This window comes from Tursiops truncatus, chromosome 6 (genome assembly GCF_011762595.2).
Source record: "Tursiops truncatus isolate mTurTru1 chromosome 6, mTurTru1.mat.Y, whole genome shotgun sequence".
Classification (NCBI taxonomy): domain Eukaryota; kingdom Metazoa; phylum Chordata; class Mammalia; order Artiodactyla; family Delphinidae; genus Tursiops; species Tursiops truncatus.
In genome coordinates, this window is record NC_047039.1 from 28,500,302 (window position 1) to 28,520,150 (window position 19,849).

The window sequence follows — 19,849 nt, forward strand, 5'->3', positions numbered from 1 at the left end:
GTTTTCTATGTAGAGGTATTTCTTGGAAATCTTTTATTAGATTTGTACCTGGGTATATTATTTTGAAGAAAGGAAAACCGTATAATGGATCTCCATGTAGCCATCATCCAGTTTCAACAACCTTGTTAAATTTATATCACTCCTCCTCTCAATCCCAACCTCTCCCCCAAGATTATTTTGAAGCAAATTAAAAATGTATTGTCATATGCATTTCAATATGAATTTCTGAAAGATAAGAGGGACTTTTTTGTTAAAAAAAAAACCTACCACCCCAATATTATTTCATGCCTAAAAAAGTAAAAATAATTCCTTATTACCATAAAATACCCAGTTAGTGTTATTTGATGTTTTTTGGGTGCTATTGTAAATGAATACCTTTAAAATTTTATGTTCTTTGTGTTTTTATGATATATAGACATAGAAATGATTTTTTTTCGTGTGTTCATCTTGTATCCAGTAACCTTGCTAAAGTTATTTATTATTTCTAGTAATTTATCCCCAGATTACTTTAGCTTTCTACATATACAATTGTGTTGTTTGTTAATATGACAGTCTGCCTCAAGGGGCAATAGAAGTTTGCCAAGTTTAGCAATGATCAGTTTAAAAAATGGAAAAGAAATGAACAAATTTGACAATTTCACTAAGACTGAAAAAAAAGTCTAAGACTTTTTAATAACTCCTATCATTATGTGTTGTATATTGTCTTCAACTTTTTTTATCAGTTGCTAATATTATTTGTTATTCTATATTTTTTGTAGTTTCCCATCACCAATTGTTCTTGGAATTGGACAGGTAAGTGAAAAAAAAAATTACCCTCTTAATTAGTTGTCAGTACACATCATGAAATTTTAAGTGCTTTTGTTTAAGACTGTGATTTACGAATTTGTTCAGCTGGCAGAGGACCATGGTACTTTTGGTGAAACAACATGAAGTAGTGACACACATCTTATTTCATTTTACAATTTAGGAGCAGTTGTATTTGTAGGAAAAAGCAACTAATTTTAACTTCCTTAATAGAATTTAATTACTCTAAAGCAAGGGGGCAGCAGACTGAAAGCCTCCAAGGTCTGCTGGGTAACAGATGAGTGTGCACAGTTTAAGCCACTGTGCCTGAGAAGAAAAAGGTTAGGGAGATGAGGTGAGGCCCACTAGGGATCAGAGAAATCTAATTTTTACATCAAACCCCCTAATTTGTAAATGGTGGCAACAGATTCATATTTTCATAAAACTCTCTACAGGCCAAACAAAACATGTTTGCACTTGCCTTCCTGAAGTTTGTGATGTTTGTTCTCAAGTGTAAGGATAAACTTGGATAAACTTTCAAACAATTTTCCGTTAATTTGTGGCTTTTTTACTTTTTTGGTCATATGCTGATGATTTCTAGTAGGCACGTGGTAACACAGGCACCAAAGTTTTTTTGTTTTCGTTTTCCTTTAGTCTATAAGGAGAAAAACTTAAAATTATAAAAATTGTATCTGTTAACTAAATTTTAAATTGTGAATCTGGAATTTATATGATTAAACATTATTCTAGTTAAATGTTTTGCTAATAAGGTACTCTTTGCACATCATTTTAGGGAGACAAAAATCATGAGGGAACAATATCTTTCCTTAAGGTCAAAAAATTGATATCTTTATGGTGCAGTGTGAAAATATGTTAAAAAGTACTTTAAAAGATCAATAATATGTGGTAATGTGCCCTTTGTAATGCCCAAGGCAAATAAATTCACTGGATTATACTCAATTAAGGTAAAAACGTTTATGATTTGCAATTTGTGGGGGAAGAAGCCAGCAGACCAAATTTTAAAAGTCTGAATTGCAGAATATTTTAAACAAGTGTTGGTATATTTCTGTAAGAATTATAAAGTAAGTCATATATACAAACTACAATTATAATTCAGGGTGGGCTTGTGTTATATAAATCTATTATAAGTATTAAGTTTGTACACTCGGGCTCAAGGTTTAGGATGATAATCATTTTGAAGGAGACCTTAAATTTTTGCATCCTAATGTGGAGAAAAGTAAGTTCTAAAATGTGTGTAGAAAGATGATATTAAAACTTTTTATTTTATAATAATAATCTGGAGTATTTCTGATATACCTGGTGTAATCCAGATTAATAGCATTTGAATGAGATGTTTTTGCAACACCGGCTAGATTGGAGAGAAAAATAAATCCCTTTTAAAGTTGGTTTTCCTCTTAATTTGACTTTTGTGTTATAGAAATATTATACTTTACAAAATATGTTTATGTGTGGAGTTTGCCTCCCTTCCCCCTTCCTTTCATCCCCACACTTACTTTCTGGGGTAAGGTGACCATATGCTCAGTACATAGGAAGGATGGTCTAGGATCAACAAGCAGCCTCACCGACTGTGGTCACTCTGGTCAGTTTTGGGGACACAGTTCCTTTTTCCCACTGTTGTCGTTCCTTGAGCCCCTTGAGATATCGTATATACGTTATATTTGATGTTATACTTTTTGCCTATAGTTCTGGTGCAATCTATACGGTGGCAAGAAAAACAATTTTAATATTTCAAGGAATAATAGGTTTTTTGGAACCTAGAAAATGGACTTTTCAGATATATATATATTTTTGGTGAATCTCTTTTCTTTTGATGATGTGTTTGTACCTCAAATAGTCTTTCCAGATATTTTGCTGAAGTTTTTCTCTTCCCTTTTCTTTAGATGGCAGTTACCATAATGATACTATATGTGTCCAAGCTAAATAAAGTAATTCACTTCCCTGATTTTGACAAGAAAATTCCTATTAAGGTATGTGATGGAAAGTACATAAAGCTATGATGGAAGATGTAGAAATGCTATAGAATTACAAAGTGATCTTAAGAGTACAGGTCCGTTTCTATACACATGTGCTTCCTGCTGGCAATGGGTAGAAACTTCTTAATAAAGTTTTCATATCATTCAGTGGTCCACTAATGTAACATAATAATAGTAAAAGTATGTGCTTAGCAATGGATATTAAATAAATACTATGTGTCTTCTGAAATGACAAAGCTTTCTAATAGGAATTGGCAAGCTTATCTGGTAAACGACCAGATAGCAATTAATTCGGCTTTGTGGGCCAGACCATCTCTGCTGCAGCTCTTCAGCTCTGTACCATGAAAGCAGCTGTAGATGATACATATATACATGAATCGGTGTAGTTGTGTTCTAATAAAACTATTTGCATGAATAAAAGATGGGTTAGATTTATCTCTTGGGCCCTCCCAGTTTGTTGATCCCTGTTTTAAATTTTCATTTTTAGCTTGGATTGATAACAGTTGTGAGTAGAATGACGAATAAACACATTTTGATATACGTAGGTTTTTTTCCACGGTGGAACTAGAAACATGAGAACTGCCATTCCTTCCTGGGAATGTGGAATGGAACTAACTTTTTTTTTTTTTTTTTGCGGTACGCGGGCCTCTCTCACTGTTGTGGCCTCTCCCGTTGCGGAGCACAGGCTCCGGACGCACAGGCTCAGCGGCCATGGCTCACGGGCCCAGCCGCCCCGCGGCATGTGGGATCTTCCCGGACCGGGGCACGAACCCGTTTCCCCTGCATCGGCAGGCGGACTCTCAACCACTGCGCCACCAGGGAAACCCGGAACTGACTTTTATTGTACAGTTGCTGGGTGACATGCATGAGGCCAGACATTTCATTCCTAGAGCAATCCCATACGACAGGTGGTATTAAATCGATCATGGTGACATTTTTTGATTTAGGGAGGTTAAATCAGACTGCAGTTCCTAGAGAGTGAGGACCTCACATGGTTTGTTCACTGCCATGTCTCTCAGGCCTGGAAAAACACTGGCATCTAGCTCTGGATTATTCATCAGGTCGACTAAGCACACGCTTACTGCATCAATAATCAGGGACATCCACAAAAAGAGAAAAACAAAATATTGAAGTATAGGAAAGATATTAACCCAGTCATCAAAAGAAAAATCAGAGTATTGTTGGGCTTGCTTACACTTAGCTTATGATATAATTTTTAAATACTTTGAACAATTGTGAAATATGATCTAGACATAGGAAAAAAGGCATCATACATGACTGTGTAGTTGAATGAATAATTACCCTTGTAATCATTACCTACGTCATGAGATGGGATCACAAAATCCTTCTTTACCCACTATTCTGACTTTTGTATTAATAATTTTCTTGCTTTCTTTGTAAGTTTTCTAAATTTGTATGTATCCTTGAATTATGTCGTTTAGGTTTGCCTATTCTTGGATGTTATATAAAGAGAATTAAACTCTATATATTCTTTTGTATCTTGCTTCTTTCACTTAATATTATGTTGGTAAGATTCATCCACATTGTTGTGTGTAGCCATATTCTTTTATTTTCATTGTATAAATATATTACAATTTATTTATCTGTTTTACTGTTTATGGTAGTTGGGGTTGTTTCTAGTTTGGGCCCTAGAAAAATAAAAAGTACTGTTCTGAACATACTGATAGCTGGATCTTGGTGCACAAGTATTAGTCACCTAAGGCTCCCATAACAAAATATCACAGACTAGGTGGCTTAACAGAAGTTTATTTTCTCACACTTCCGGAGGCTGGAAGTCCGAGATCAAGGTGCCAACAGGGTTGGTTTCTGATGAGAGTTCTCTCCTTGGCATATAGACAGCTGTCTTCTCACTGTGACCTCATGTGGCCTTTACTCTGTGCCTATGCACTCCTGGTGTCCCTTCCTCTTCTTATCAGGACACAAGTCCTATTGTATTAGGACCCCACATTTATTACCTCATTTAACCTTAATTACCTCCTTAAAGGCCCTATCTTCGCATGCAGTCATTTGGGGGCTAGGGGTTCAAAATGTGAATTTCGAGCAGATACAATTCAGTCCGAAACAGCACATGTGCGTGAGTTTTTTGGGAAGCTTATCAAGAAGTGAAACTACTGACTCCTAGGGTGAGCATATTGTCAACTTGAGTAGATAATGGCAAACTCTTCCCCCAAGCGGTTGTACCAGTTCCTACGCCTGACGAAAGTGACGAAAGTGCATGAAGGTCCCTATTGCTCCTCATTCTTGCCAATCCTTGGTATGCCAGTCATTTTAAATTGTGCTGATCTGGTGGGTGCATAATGACATCTTCTTGGATTTTATTTGCATTTCCCTGTTTATTAATGAGGTTGAGTGCCTTTTCATTTTTTAGTGCCCATTTGGATATCCTCTTTTGTGAAATACTTGTTCAAGACTTTTGCCCATTTTTCTGTTGGGTTGATGTCTTTTTCTTACTGATTTGTGTAGGAGTTTTAAAAAATATATTAATGATAGTCCTCTTGTTAGTTATATACAGCATTACAAATATATTTCCCCACTCTGTTTCATATCTTTTTATTTTCTTTATTATTTATCTTGTATTCCTTTATCATGTATTCCTTATCATGAAAAGGAATCTTAATTTTAAAACAGTTAAATTTTATCAGTCTTTTCCTTAATAATTAATCACTATTTTTCTTATTTAGGAAATTCTTCCCTACTCTGAGGTTATGAAGATATTTTTCTAGATAAAAGATGTATTGTTTTTCAGAGTTAGGTTTTTAATCTGCTTGGAGTTGATTTTTGTGGATGGTGTGAGGTAATGGTACAATTTCATTTAATTTTTTCATTTGTCGCAGACTCAACTGAAAAGTTTATCCTTAATATTGTGCCACTTATATCATGGTACTATTGTTCACATATATTTCTAAGCTCTCCATGCTTTTTCATTTGTCTATTTGTGTTTCTGCACCATTACCTCACAGTCGTAATTACTATTGCTTTATGCAAAGTCTTGCTATCTGGTAGAGCAAGTCTTTCCTCCTAAGTTCTTGGTTCTTCACATTTTTATGTGAATATTAGAAGCAGGTTTCAAGTTTCATGAAAAATAACCTTTTGAGATTTTGACTGGAATTGCATTGAAGCTCTAAAGCAATTTGGAATGAGTTGACATCTTTAAAGTATTGAATCTTTCAATCCATGTACATGGTATGCATACCCCTTCTTTAACTGCCCTCAGTAAAGTTTTATAATTTTCTCTATAGAGTTCTAACAGTTTTTGTTAGATTTGTTCTGAGGTACATCTTTTTTTTTTTTTTTTTTTTTTTGCTATTGCATGTATCTTTTAAAAACAGGGGAATTCCCTGGCGGTCCAGTGGTTAGGACTCCACGCTTCCATTGCAGGGGGCACAGGTTTGATCCCTGGTCAGGGAACTAAGATCCTGCATGCTGCATGGCACGGCCAAAACACCCCCAGATTATTTGGAAAGTTAGAAGTATATCCACTAAAAAATTATTCACAATGTGAAAGTTGAGAGTTATGTTTTATACGGCGGGAACTTTTAGTACTTCAAGCCTGGGAGCCAGCATCTCAAGTAACTGTGAGAGAAGTGCTCTGAGGAGGTGAGGTGAGGAGCCAGGACATATAGGAGTTTTGCAACAAAGGGCAGGTGGTCTGAACATCAAAAGATTATTGTTAATTAAAGAAAACCAGATATGTCAACTTAAGGAATTTAGAGCTTTTCTATATATGGGAAGATGCAAGAGTCTGGGCTCACTGAAATCATTCCTTTGAGATGCATCTCAGCTATCTGGGACCAGTATCCTGTGTTTTCATAACCTGAGTTTCCTCAGGGCTCGCCAGCTCACCATAGGCTGTGGCTGCAAAGGTGGTGGCTGCAATGGCTGGTGACTGTGACATCCTTTGTTTACTGATATGGCAGGACATATTCCACTTCTCAGATACATATTTTTATCTTTCTTTTGTATATTGTCTTTGTATCTGCAACATTCTAACTTTCACTTCTTTTACTTGCCATACTGTATAGCACAGGACCTACAGTGCAATGTTGATAGAAGTGGAAAAATGGCATTTTTGTCTGATCTCAAAGGGGAAACTTTTAATATTTCGTCATTAAGTGTATTGTTTGCTGTAGGTTTTTTTGAGATGCCTTTTTTCTGTGTTCCAGTTGCCTTTTGCTGTAGGGACATAGACACTACCTCTGGATGGAAGGGAGTGTCAAAGTCACATTTTAAGAGTATGTGAGAAGAGAGATATTGCTACAGCCATTATGTCTGATTATGGATTTGTCTATTTCTCTTGGTATTTCTGCCAGGTTTTTTGTTTTGTTTTATGTATTTTGAGGCTGTATGATTAGGTGCCTAATTTTTTTTTTTTTTTGATTGCACCTCGCGGCATTCGGGATCTTAGTTTCTCGACCAGAGATAGAACCCGTGCCCCTTGCAGTGGAATTGCATAGCCCTAACCACTGGACCGCCAGGGAATTCCCATAGGTGCCTAAAATTTTAAATTAGTTAAATCTTACTGGTGAATTATAGTGTTTAATTGTGCACCGTGGAACTCCTCTGTTTCAGTTCTTTTAGTGTTCCCCTGGAATTCAAAACAGGCATATCTAACTTATCAAATTATAAAGTTGATTAATTAATGCATTGACTAATCAGCAGGGGAACTAGCACAAATAATTTAGCCCGTGGTTACCAGAAACTAGAAGTCAGTACTGTCTTTATTTTGAATTGTATATGGAAATGGGGCAACTGATTCTCTTCAACACCTAAGAACCTCTAAAGTTGTAATATCACCAGCTGTGTGATTGTTGAGTCAGTTGTACACTGTTAACCAGAATGTTGTTGACCGAAAAAAAATGTGCAACGCAAAAGTTGAGAATTATGTTTTATTTTGAGGACAAAACAAGGACTTAAGCCCAGGAGACAGTCTCTCAGATAGCTCAGGTGGCTCTGAGGGACTGCTCTAAAGAGGTGAGGGAAGGGCCAGCATATACAGGAGTTTTTGCAAAAAAGACCAGGTAGTTGGAACTTCAAAAGATTACTGTTAGTTAAAGAAAGCCAGATAGTATCTCAAGCTAATGAATTTAGTGCTTTTCTATGTATGGGAAGATGCAAGAGTCTTGGCTCATTGAAATTACTCCTTTGATGTGACCTTAGCTATCTGGGACCAGTATCCTCTTCCTTTCCATCCTGAGTCTCCTCAGGGTGCACCATGGGGGTGACTGCAGTGACTGAGGGCTTGGCAGTGAGGGCTTGGCAGTGGGCAGCCCGTTTGTCTCCATCCTGAGTTCCCTCAGGGCTCACTTTCAGGGGGCTGTAGTGGCTATCAAGCCATCAGGCTGCAACATCCTTTGTTTACTGATATGGCAGGTCCAAACATTTTTCACTTACAATGTTGATGAATAAAAGGGAAGGTCCTGGATCTATTATCTTGCTTATGTTTCTTGAGCAAATTTCCTAATAAAGAAATTCTGTAACTTTTTTGCAGATGACACATAGTATTTAAAAATCTTTCAAAAGGGGCTTCCCTGGTGGCACAGTGGTTGAGAGTCCGCCTGCCGATGCAGGGGACACGGGTTCGTGTCCCAGTCCGGGAAGATCCCACATGCCGCGGAGCGGCTGGGCCTGTGAGCCATGGCTGCTGAGCCTGCGCGTCCGGAGCTTGTGTTCCGCAACGGGAGAGGCCACAACAGTGAGAGCCCCGCGTACCGCAAAAAAAAAAAAAAAAATCTTTCAAAAGCATCTGAGTTGCACGCTTAGTGTCTTTTTAGTGGAAAAAGAAATGTTGGACTCATCTTGATAGCTATGGAGTACTATATTAGTTAAAAAGTTCTTAAAAGTTATATGAGCTTATGAAGGGATTTTTTTTTCGTTTATGGAAGACTAGGTGTTACATTTTGTCTCTTTTTCAGTGTGTTCTGAATAATATTTCTCTTAACAATCAGAAAGTAATTCAGGAGCTCAGAGCTCGATAAACCTAATTCAAGTACAAGCTACATTGTTTAACCTTGGTAGATATTTAATTATTCTAGGCCTTTAAAGCAAATAAAGTAACTCCAAAGTAATGTGGCCAGTATACACTTTTTGAAAGTGTATAACTTTTTGTATAACTTTTTGAAAGTGTCACCAACTGTGTGACACATCAGTGGGATATAGACCTTTGCCTTTGTCCAGAAAAGTGCATATATGCATAGATAACAGAAGTTTGCACACTTTTTCAATGGCCTTCTGAATCTCATTCATAAACTATATTTATATAGTTTATAAGCGATAAACACCCATCCTCAACTCACCAACCTGGCTAGGGGTCTCCACCTAAGAGGTGCTTATTCAGAGCTTTCTTTTAGGGAAATAGTCTACTAATGTGGGCAAGGTCAAGATTTCCATTTCTATCCAGCCTCCACACCACCACCATGATTATGGATATCACTTCCTGCCTAACTATTTTTTGATCACATGGAGAAAGTCATGATGTGTTCTGGATTCTGGAAAATATAGTCATTGCAAGGAAAGGAACTCAGAATGATTTGCTTACTGATGCGGAGTGAATGTCACCGTTTTTATATATGAAAGAAAATGTTATTGGAGTACTAACCAAATATTCTTTCTTTTTTTATTGAAGCTGTTTCCTCTGCCTCTCCTCTACATTGGAAACCACATAAGTGGATTATCAAGCACAAGTAAATTAAGGTAGAGTGCAGGATAATGGTTGATCGGAGTCTTCAATCGTTTGCTTTTAGTGTCACAAAGACCAGCTTTGATTTTTCAAGATATTGCTTGGGCTACATATAGAAGACAATAATATTCCATAATTTAAGAAAATAAGGTAGAGTTTTGAATTTAATTTGATAATGCTTTAGAAATGTTAAAAAGCTGATATATTTTTCTTTATGTTCAAGTCTGAAGATAGAATGTGAGATCTATAGAAATCAAGATAGAGAAGGTTTGATTTATTCAGGAAGATTCATTTATACGAATATGGTTCTGTGTAACTTTTGGTTTCATCACAGTTTTATAAAAGCAGGAATAGGGCTTCCCTGGTGGCACAGTGGTTGAGAGTCCGCCTGCTGATGCAGGGGACACGGGTTCCTGCCTGGTCCGGGAAGATCCCACATGCCGCGGAGCGGCTGGGCCCGTGAGCCATGGCCGCTGAGCCTGCGCGTCCGGAGCCTGTGCTCCGCAACGGGAGAGGCCACAACAGTGAGAGGCCCGCGTACCGAAAAAAATAAAAAATAAAAAAATGAAAAATGGTCCACGTCAAAAAAATCTTTCTTTAAAAAAAAAAAAAAAAAGCAGGAATATTCTGTCAGATTTGGTGTAGGTCAGCCTTGGTACAAGGAAAAATAAATGACAGACGTTATTTTCACGTATGTGATATATACTTCTGAAATCTGCATTTGCATTTATTTTATGGTCCTTTGACTACTCTGTTAAAAGTCACTGCAAAAATGAAAATAGAAGTGTACAAAGACCAAGTCATCCTATAAATTGGAAAACGTGGTGTGAAATATGTAGACTAATGAACACACATTAGGGTGACAAACCTTATGAAAAAGATGTGAATAATGGGAAAATAAAGTCTGACCAAAGGGTGACAGAAATGGAAGGAAACCTGTTTGTATAGGGAGAGAAGAAAAGTGGCAGGTAGGAGGTAGACCAGAAGGAGAAAGTACATATAAAACTGAGAAATGTGAAATTAGGCCTGTTGCCTTTCACTCTTGTTTGGAAAGGACAGATTGTGGTTGTTGTGAAAAACAAAATGTCCAATACTGTTTTTAGTTACATATTTTAGTTGTTTTGTTGTTTCCTTCTGGGATTAGGACCGTCAATTTTCCTTAATTGTCTTAAATTTGTATTAAAACTCCCTGTGGTAGGTGCTATTGCTGTGTTGCTACATATCCTCTTGCCCTGTCTCTGAGCCCACCTGCAGCGTGGGGATGCCTTCAGTTACCCTCATAGCTGCCCAGCCGCACTGGGGGTCTCTGCCTCGCAGATGAGGCCTTCTTGTTTTAGTGATCTTACAAACATCTTTATTACAAGTGTTCTTCAACACTTCTCTACATGCATAGCAGAAGAGGTAAGATGAAGGCTTTCAGCAAGTGAGACTGAGGAGGAAGGCTTTCAGCAAGTGAGACTGAGGAGGAAGGAAGGAAGATTGCTTATACGTGGTGTCATGTAGTATGTTTCTCTCTCTCCCCTGTTTTCCATAAACTGGTAGTTGGTCCTAGAGGCTTGATCAGATTCAGATTCAATTTTTCAGGCAACATCAGTTTATTGGTGATGTTGGGTTCTTTCTACTGCATCACCTCATGGGATACATAATGTTTTATCCCACCTTTAATGATATTTAATGGATCAGTTCCACTTTTAATGATTTTAAGGGGTCAGTCTGGTTCCTTCATTAGAATGTTTCCCATCAGTTTTTCCCCTAATGGTTTTAGCCCCTATTGATGATCATTGTCTAGATCCATTATTTCATTTCAAATTGAAAAATGATGATTTTCTAACTATATCACCCCTTCTACATTAATTGTCTAAAGTTCCTCAATAAATACAAACTTTCATTCACCATATCATACAGGAAAGGCAGGATAAAGCTTTATTTATAAATGTTCAGAGTAATAAATTAGTGTCCTGTCACCTTCAATAGTGAGTTGTTGTTTATTGTTTGTTTTGTTTTTTACCATCATTATTAACTCATGCATTTTCATTTATTTGAAACAAGTCCCTCATGAGATATGCATTTTGCAAATATTTTCTCTCAGTCTATGGCTTGTCTTTTCATTCTCTTAACACTGTCTTTCAGAGCAGAAGTTTTAATTTTAATGAAGTTCCACCATCATTTTTTTCTTTCACAGATTGTGCTTTTGGTGTTGTATCTAAAAACTCATTGCCAAACCCAAGGCCATCTAGATTTTCTCCTACATTATCTTCCAGAAGTTTTTGTTTTACATTTAGGTATATAATCCATTTTGAACTTAATTTTTGTGAAAGGTATAAGGCCTGTGTCTAGATTCAGGTTTTTTTACGTGTAGATGTCCAGTTGTTTGAGCACCATTTGTTGAAAAGGCTAGTCTATCTCCATCGAATTGTATTTGCTCCTTTGTCAAAGATTAGTTGACTATATTTGTGTGGGTATATTTCTGGGCTCTCTATTCTGTTCCATTATTCTATTTGTTTCATTTACTTAATGTTTTAATTCATTATATAAATACTTCTTTTGATGTTCAAATTATATCATCTCAGGTCAGTGGGAGCCTCTTTGAGTTGACTCCTATGTTCTAGAGCCCCAGTAGTCTTTGATTACTTCCTTGCTTCCTGGTACATGATGTCCCAGATTTATCTGGACTTTTCCTGCCATTTCTCCAAGGATGCCCTGGTTATTTTTAGTGTGAGGTTGAGGCCATAGTCTGGGTGCTGGATATATTTAGAAGAAAGGGCTAACACAGTATCCTGATGAATAACATGTAGGGTATGAGAAAAAGAAAGACCAAGATGCCTTCATGGTTTTTGGCCTGATGAAGTGGAAGAACAGAATTGCTATTGATTAGGTCTATACCTAGGAGTAGGATTGCGGGGGGTATGGCCATTCTGTGTTTAACATTTTGAGGAACTGCCAAGCTGTTTTCCAAAGTGGCTGTGCCATTTTACTTTCCCACCAGCAGTGTACGAGGCTTACAATTTCTGTACCTTCTTGCCAAATTTGTTATTGTCTATCTTTTTGATTATAGCTATCGTAGTGGTTGTGATGTCGTATCTTATTGTGGTTCTGATTTGCATTTCCCTGATGATTCATGATATTGACCATCTTTTTATGTGCTTATCGGTCATTTATATAGCTTCTTTGGAGTAATGTCTATTCAAGTCCTTTGCGCATTTTTTAACAGGGTTATTTATCTTTTAATTATTGAGTTTTAAGTCTTTAGGTATTCTAGATACAGGTCCTTTATTATATATATGATTGCAACATTTTCTCCTATTCTGTGGATTGTCTTTTTACTCTCTTGATGGTGTACTTTGAAGCACAAAAGTTCTAAGTTTTTAAAAATTCAATTAATAATTAAGGTAAAATATACATAACATAAAACTCACCATTTTAACTATTTTTAAGTGGACAGTTAAGTGTCATTAAGTATATTCACCATCTTGAGCAACCATCACCACTATCTATTTTCAGAAATTTTTCATCATCCCAAACAGAAATTCTGTACCCATTAAACCGAATGCCCCATTCCCCCATCCCCCTGGCCCTGGTAAACTCTATTTTACTTGCTATGTCTATGAATTTGCCTATTCTAGATATTTCATACAAATGGAATCATACAATATTTGTCCTTTTATGTCCAGTTTATTTCAGTTAGCATAATGTTTTTGTTTCATCCATGTTGTAGCATGTATCAGAATTTCATTCCTTAGTAAGACTGTATAGTATTCTATTGTATATATCTATCACATGTTGTTTATCTATTTATAAAAGTTTTACATTTTGGGGAAGTCTGATATATTTATATTTGTTATTTTTGCTTGTGCTTTTGGTATTGTGTCTAAGAGAATTTTGCCTGACCCAGGGTCATGAAGATATAATCCTATTCTTTCATCTAAGAGTTTTATAGTTTTGGCTCCTACATTTAGTCTTTGATATATTTTTACATAATTTTTTCTATATAGTGTGAGGTAGGGGTCCAAAATCATGCTTTTGCATGTGAATGTTGAGTTGTTTCAGCATTACTTATTGAAAAGACTGTTCTTTCCCCATTGTATTGTCTTGGCACCCTTGTTGAAAATTAATTGACCGTAATTGGAAAGATTTATTTCTTGATTCTCAATCTTATTGCTTTGATTAAATGTTTATCTTTAAACTAGTACTAGATAATACTGATAATTGTAGCTTTGTAGTGAGTTTTGAAATTGGGTCCACCAACTTTGTTCTTCTTTTTCAAGATTGTTTTGGCTTTCTGGTTTTCTTGCATTTCCACATTGATTATAGAATTAGTTTGTCAATTTCTGGGGGAAAAAAAGCCAGCTGAAATTTTGATAGGACTGTGTTGAATCTATAGATTTATTTGGGGAGTATTTTCATTTTAACAACATTAAGCCTCTGATCCATAACATGGAGTGTCTTTCCGTTTAATCTTCTTTCACCTTTTAACAATATTTTGTAGTTTGTAGCGTATTACAATTCTTACACTGGTTTTGTTACGTTATTCCTAAGAATTTTGTTCTTTTTGATGCTATCATAAATGGAATTGTTAATTTCCTTTTTGGATTGCTCATTGCTAGTGTATGGAAGTACAGTTGATTTTTGTATATTCATTTTGTTTCCTGCACACTTAACTTCATTTGTTCTAATAATATTTTTTAATGGATTTCTAGGATTTTCTCTGTATATATCATCTGAAAATAGAGACAACTTTCTTTTCTTTTTTCCAAACTGTATACTTCTTTTTTTTTTGGCCTAATTGTCCCATCTAGAACCTAAACTACCATGTGGAATAGATGTAGTGGTGTGAGTGGTCTTATTCCTGATCTTAGGGGGAATAACATTCAGCTTTTTACCATTAACTATCCTTATCTGCTTTTATTTTTTTATTATTTTTTTCTTCTTGGCTATGCTGCATGGCTTATGGGATCTTAGTTCCCCGACCAGGGATTGAACTCAGGCCCTCGGCACTGAGAGCGCAGAGTCCTAACCACTGTACTGCCAGGGAATTCCCCTTATCTGCTTTTAAAAGGCATCATCTAAAAATACTTTTTGAATTTAATGGAAAATAATAAGACTTTTTTTTTTTTTTTTGTCTTGCTTTGAAAAAGGCAGTTCAGACCAGTCTCATAAGACATTTTTAAGTGAAGTTCCTGAAAATTCTTTCTGCACTGCTCTCTGGTTGTAGTGTGAAACCCCTCCTCAGGTCTGGTCAGGAGGAGCTGCCCACCCCACCCCCCAGATGCTGTGGTTCTGGCTTTCCTTTCTTTGGTCACCATCTTCTCAGGGTCACATTGGAAGCAGATGGAGGTGGGTTTTTCCAGCCCTGGCAGTCTGTGGCTGTGCATTGAACTGTGTCCTGGAATCTCTGGGTTTTGAGAGTGGGTGAAAGGTTCATAAGTATTTTTGAAAGGCAATGAATGTGGTCTCATTACATAAAGTTTTAGGGAAAAATTACCCATAATTTTATCCTCTAACATACTATTTTAAATACTCACTTTCAGTCTTTTTCCATATACAGAATGTATTTTATTACAGTTGCAGACTCTACATAGTTTTGTCACCTCCTTGATTTATTTAACATTCGTTTTCGAAGAATGGTAACGTTTTATATTATAGAATTAATGTATAATGTTCCCTCAAGTGGATTTATCATAATTTATTTAATCATTGCCTTGTCTGATATTCAGGTGGTTTCTGATGTTTTTCCCAAAGACATTACTGCAATGAACATGTTTGTGCACACGATTTTTTTTCTTTCCTTTGGGTTATTATCTTAGGGTAAGTTTCCCAGCAAGAAGTAATTAGGTCCTAGGTTAGGACTGTTTAATGACTGTCCATACATAGTCCCAACTTGATTTGTCAAAGGCTATATTGGTTCACACTGCATATAATCTTTTAGCACAAACTTTGTAGTAGTTGGATAGTATGATGTTTTGAATTGCTAGTAAGTAAAAGTGGCATGAAATTATTGAATCTCCATTTCTTTTTATTATTTAATATGACTTATTAGTAGCATGTGTGATAATTAAGGTTAATTCCTTATATTTAATTTGGAAAATTAATGGGCTTAATTAAAAATGTAAGGCATTAAAAAAGTACCTGGTGTCTGATGATATTATACTTGAATCTTTTCCTGACAGCTTGCCGATGTTCACCGTGCTCAGGAAATTTACCATTCCACTTACTTTACTCCTGGAAACCATCATACTCGGGTGATTTTTGTTTTTCTTCTTTTCCTCTGGTGTCCTCTCCCCACAGCCCCACATTATTTTTACCTAGCAAATTCTCAACATCTAGTCATCTTTTCAAATAGTTGATTTGAAGTGCTAGTAGCAATAACTTAAGGGCAAATGGTTTGTTCACTTAAAAGCAGTCTCCTATTTCCATGATTCCCTAAGAATGTAATGAGTGTTTTTTAAAAACAATTATAATTTTACATTAGATAAATAAAATGTGTGTGTGGTCAAAAATTATAAAAAAAAAAAAAACCCAACAACCCCAAAACAGATGTAAATCTGTTTCCTGAGCCAGATGGAATATACACTGATTTTGGAATGTAGAGGAAAAGTTGTCCACATATATAGTATAGAATAGGAGTAGCAGAAAATCAGGGAGATTCATTCTGATGCAGTAATTATGGTGTAACATCAGAATAAATTAATTTTTATAATGTTGGTTTAAAAATTTCTCATAAAGATACTCAGGCTGACATCTAAAAAGGTGATTCTTGATTTTGCTGTGGAGACAATTTAATGATGAAATTTGGATGATGGCCCAATGTTTTAAGTTTTACTATTGAATTTTATCTTAATCTTTGGATGCTTGATAAAAGTACATACCAACTAGACCCACCAGCAGGAGCTCTTCTGCATTTTGTCCCAGCGTCTTTCTAGTGAGAACAGAGAAATACATTTGTAATTAGATTAAGACAACTACTTAAGAAATAAAGTAAATTTGGTCTGATTTCCTAATCCATTTAAGGTACCTTTAGTACTCTTTTTACATAAAGCACTGTCCGTTAGATTTTAGCTATAAAACTGTTAACAATGTCTATTTGCAGTTTATTTAAAAATATAATCTATATTTTTTCCTCTCCTCCTCCTTTCCTTATCTATCTATCCATCTATCCATCTGTCTGCCTACCTATCTATCCATCCACTATTTATTTATTACAGGAAACAGTATTCCTTGAACATCATTGTCAGTGTCTTTGCCATCATTCTTGGTGCTTTCATAGCAGCTGGGTAAGACTTTGGACTATTTCTGCTCAATAACTCCTTTGTGTCTTTGACAATAGGCCTGGCCCCCTCCTCATTTTTCATTTTCCATCTGGCTGCAGTTGAATTGAGTAGCCAAGAGACAAATCTGTTGATGTTAGTGGAATCCCCATGTGTTCCTGTGAAAGTCAAACTGGGTTCCAAGTTGGCCAGAACATTTCTGAGAAATATATAGAGTGAGCATTACAAGGTATTAATACAGCTTTTCTTCATAAAAGGAGTAAACTGTATACTTTTATTACTGAATGTTTGTCTTCAATATAAAAATTTTACAAAGAATTTTGAAAAGTTCTTAGGCATTTGACTAAGAAGAATAACAGATTTATAAAGCCCTTGTAAGCTGATTTGTTTTATCATCCTGTGATGCCTTATTGGTCAATATTTCCAAGGATGGAATACTCTCATTAAATGTTTGGGACATGAGCCAATACCAGTGCATGACTACTATCTTATTCATTAATATACCTGACCAGGAATAAGGACTCCAAGTTTGCATTTGAAAGCAGGCGCTCGGACTCCTTTTATAGCATAGTGGTTAAAGCATGTGTGCAGTTACCTTCCTTGGTTTGAAACTTAACTTCTGTCAGCTATTTCTTAGCCTCTCTGTGCCTCAGTTTCCTCATTTATAAGGTAAAGGATACAGTTGGCCCTGTGTGTCCAAGCCTTCTGCATCTGTGGATTCAACCAACCATGGATCGAAAATATATATTTTTTAAATACCAGAAGATTCCCCAAAGCAAAACTTGGATTTGCTGTGCACTGGCAACTATTTACATAGCATTTACATTGTATTAGGTGTTATAAGTAATCTAGAGATGATTTAAAGTATATGGGAGGATGTATGTAGGTTATATGCAGACGCTGCACATCATTTTATAGAAGGGACTTGAGCATCCGTAGATTTGGGTACCTGCATGCAGAGGGCGTGGGGGTGTGGGGTACTGGAACTAGTCCCCCGTGGATATGGAGGGACGACTGTAATAGAAAAGAAAAACCTATGTGAATGAAAGGAAGAAAGAAAAAGTTGGAGGAATTTCAGTTAAACTAGTTTCATTAACTCATTTAGAAACAAGAGTTCTGGATCATTAATTGCAAATTAAATAAGGTGTGGGCTACAGAGCCAGGATGTCTGGAACCCTATTCTAGTCTCCTCACTTACTGGCTCTATAACCAAGGACAAGCTATTTAACCTCTCTGTGCCCCAGTTATTTTGACCGTGAAGTGCAGATTAGAATATCATCCACCTAATAGCATCACTATGAGAATTAAATGAGATAATAGTAAACCAGGATTTACACTAGTTCATGGTCAAGTTCAACAAAAACATGCTGAAGCATTTACTATATGCCAGGCATCATTCTATGTGCTGAGGAGTCCAGCAGTTAACAAGACCGAGAACAATCCTTGCCTTCATGGAGCTTTCATTCAGGTTGGTGGAAACAGATAATAAGCAAAAGAAATTGATTAAAGATATAGCATGCCAGCTGGTGACAGATATTAGCAATAATAATGGTGTTTATTATTGTTATAAATGTGTTTAGTCCCTTGCCTAGACCAGGGTTTATTATTTGCCTTTTTTATCTGTAACTTCCTCTTCTCCAGTTCTAGCTGTGGCTGAGCTCATCCCCCTTAAAGGTGGCCTGTTTGGTTTCAGTGCTGTGTTTCATGCCTGATATGGTACTGGTACAGACATTAAGCAGCTACACTTAGAGCCTGTTTTGATCATGAAGACTTTTGTTCAAACAAAACATATGCGTGAAGTAGCTAAAAAAGGGAGGTGCTCTGTTAAAAGTGCCTTCCTCCCACAGGGCTGAGGTCTCCCCAGGGACGCCTCTCTCTTCTAGGTTTCTTGGAGCTCAGTTTGAAAACCACTAACTTAGAGCCAGTTGAAGACTTGTACAAAAATTGGTTTATAAAAATGTAAGTCTTTGATGAGGCATGGCACGTCAGACCCTGTGTGTATGAAAGCACATCTCCAGAAGCAGTTAGTAGGAATTCAGCTCATAGGTGATACTCTAGTGAGCTGAAGGGGTAAGTAGTGTTTCCCAAAACATCTAACTTTTACCCAAGAGCCAGCTTGGAATAGTAATTCTCGGCTTTCCCCTTCCTCAGCACCCACAGAATGGAAAATATCCCTGTGGGTAACAAGCACAGTTCTTAGCTGCAGCCCAGCTGTCACCGCACCCTTCTCTGCTCTCACTCAAATTAACTCATCAAAGGCAGGTAACAGATGAGCCAGTTTAGGCAGCTGTAACAAATAGCCCCTACATCGTGGTTGTTTAACATACCAGGTATATTCTGCTCACACTCCAGATGCATACTAACATCAGTGAATGCTGTGGGAGTGCTCTGCCCATGGTAGCTACTTAGGGACCCAGGGGGATGGAACCTCTGCCTTAAAGAGGGTTTCCTTGCTCATCCAGAAGGGAAGAAGGCATGTGGGGAATTGTCTGCTGGCTCTCCAAGCTTTCCCCCGGAAGTGATGTGTTACTTCTTCTTACATTGTATTTGCCAAAGCAAGTCACATGGCCAGCAAAAGTTGAAATAGAATGTCTGCGAACAGCCCTAAATGACAATCACACGGGTTGACCATGAATCTGCTCCCATTTATAACACAAGTAAATTCTTATCAAACGTCTGTGCTTTCACTACTGGCCTAAACAAATGATGTTGGGAATTCCTGGCCCCCTCAAGTAGGAGACCTGAAGACTCCAAGAATTCCCCTTAGGCTCCCTGAGGAAGTGAGTAACACTTCCTTTCCATTCCTCTGGATGGAAAGGTACCTCACTTTTTTGCTCATTCATCTCTTTGCCATCTTAGGGAATGGCAGACACTTCTTAACACTGAGCTGAATGTGGGTAGGAAAGATCTGGAAAACCCTTATTTTCAGAGATTCTATTGTGATTGAGCCAGAGAATTATGATTTATGATGATCTAAAATTAATTTATATTCTCACAAATATATTTGTAGGTAAATAATGCCAGTGGAAGCCTCAAGCAAAATCTGGTTTAATTTGCATTCAGATTTTGATGCAATTTTTACCTATTTCCTTCTCTTTGGTTAGAAATAA

General features: G+C 36.7%; 1 protein-coding gene across 3 annotated transcripts in view; it reads left to right on the forward strand.

Annotated features, from left to right (window-relative positions):
- SLC35D2 (solute carrier family 35 member D2) overlaps nucleotides 1–19,849 on the forward strand; it is a 53,899-nt gene that overhangs the window by 15,724 nt on the left and 18,326 nt on the right. For 2 of the 3 annotated variants that reach the window (XM_019940417.3, XM_019940416.3), the window contains exons 2-6: nucleotides 759–792; nucleotides 2,685–2,771; nucleotides 9,421–9,488; nucleotides 15,642–15,713; nucleotides 16,677–16,745. In XM_019940417.3, coding sequence (XP_019795976.1) covers nucleotides 759–792; nucleotides 2,685–2,771; nucleotides 9,421–9,488; nucleotides 15,642–15,713; nucleotides 16,677–16,745 — 330 coding nt within the window. The remainder of the gene's footprint in view (nucleotides 1–758; nucleotides 793–2,684; nucleotides 2,772–9,420; nucleotides 9,489–15,641; nucleotides 15,714–16,676; nucleotides 16,746–19,849) is intronic. The other variant, XM_019940418.3, reaches the window with a different exon arrangement.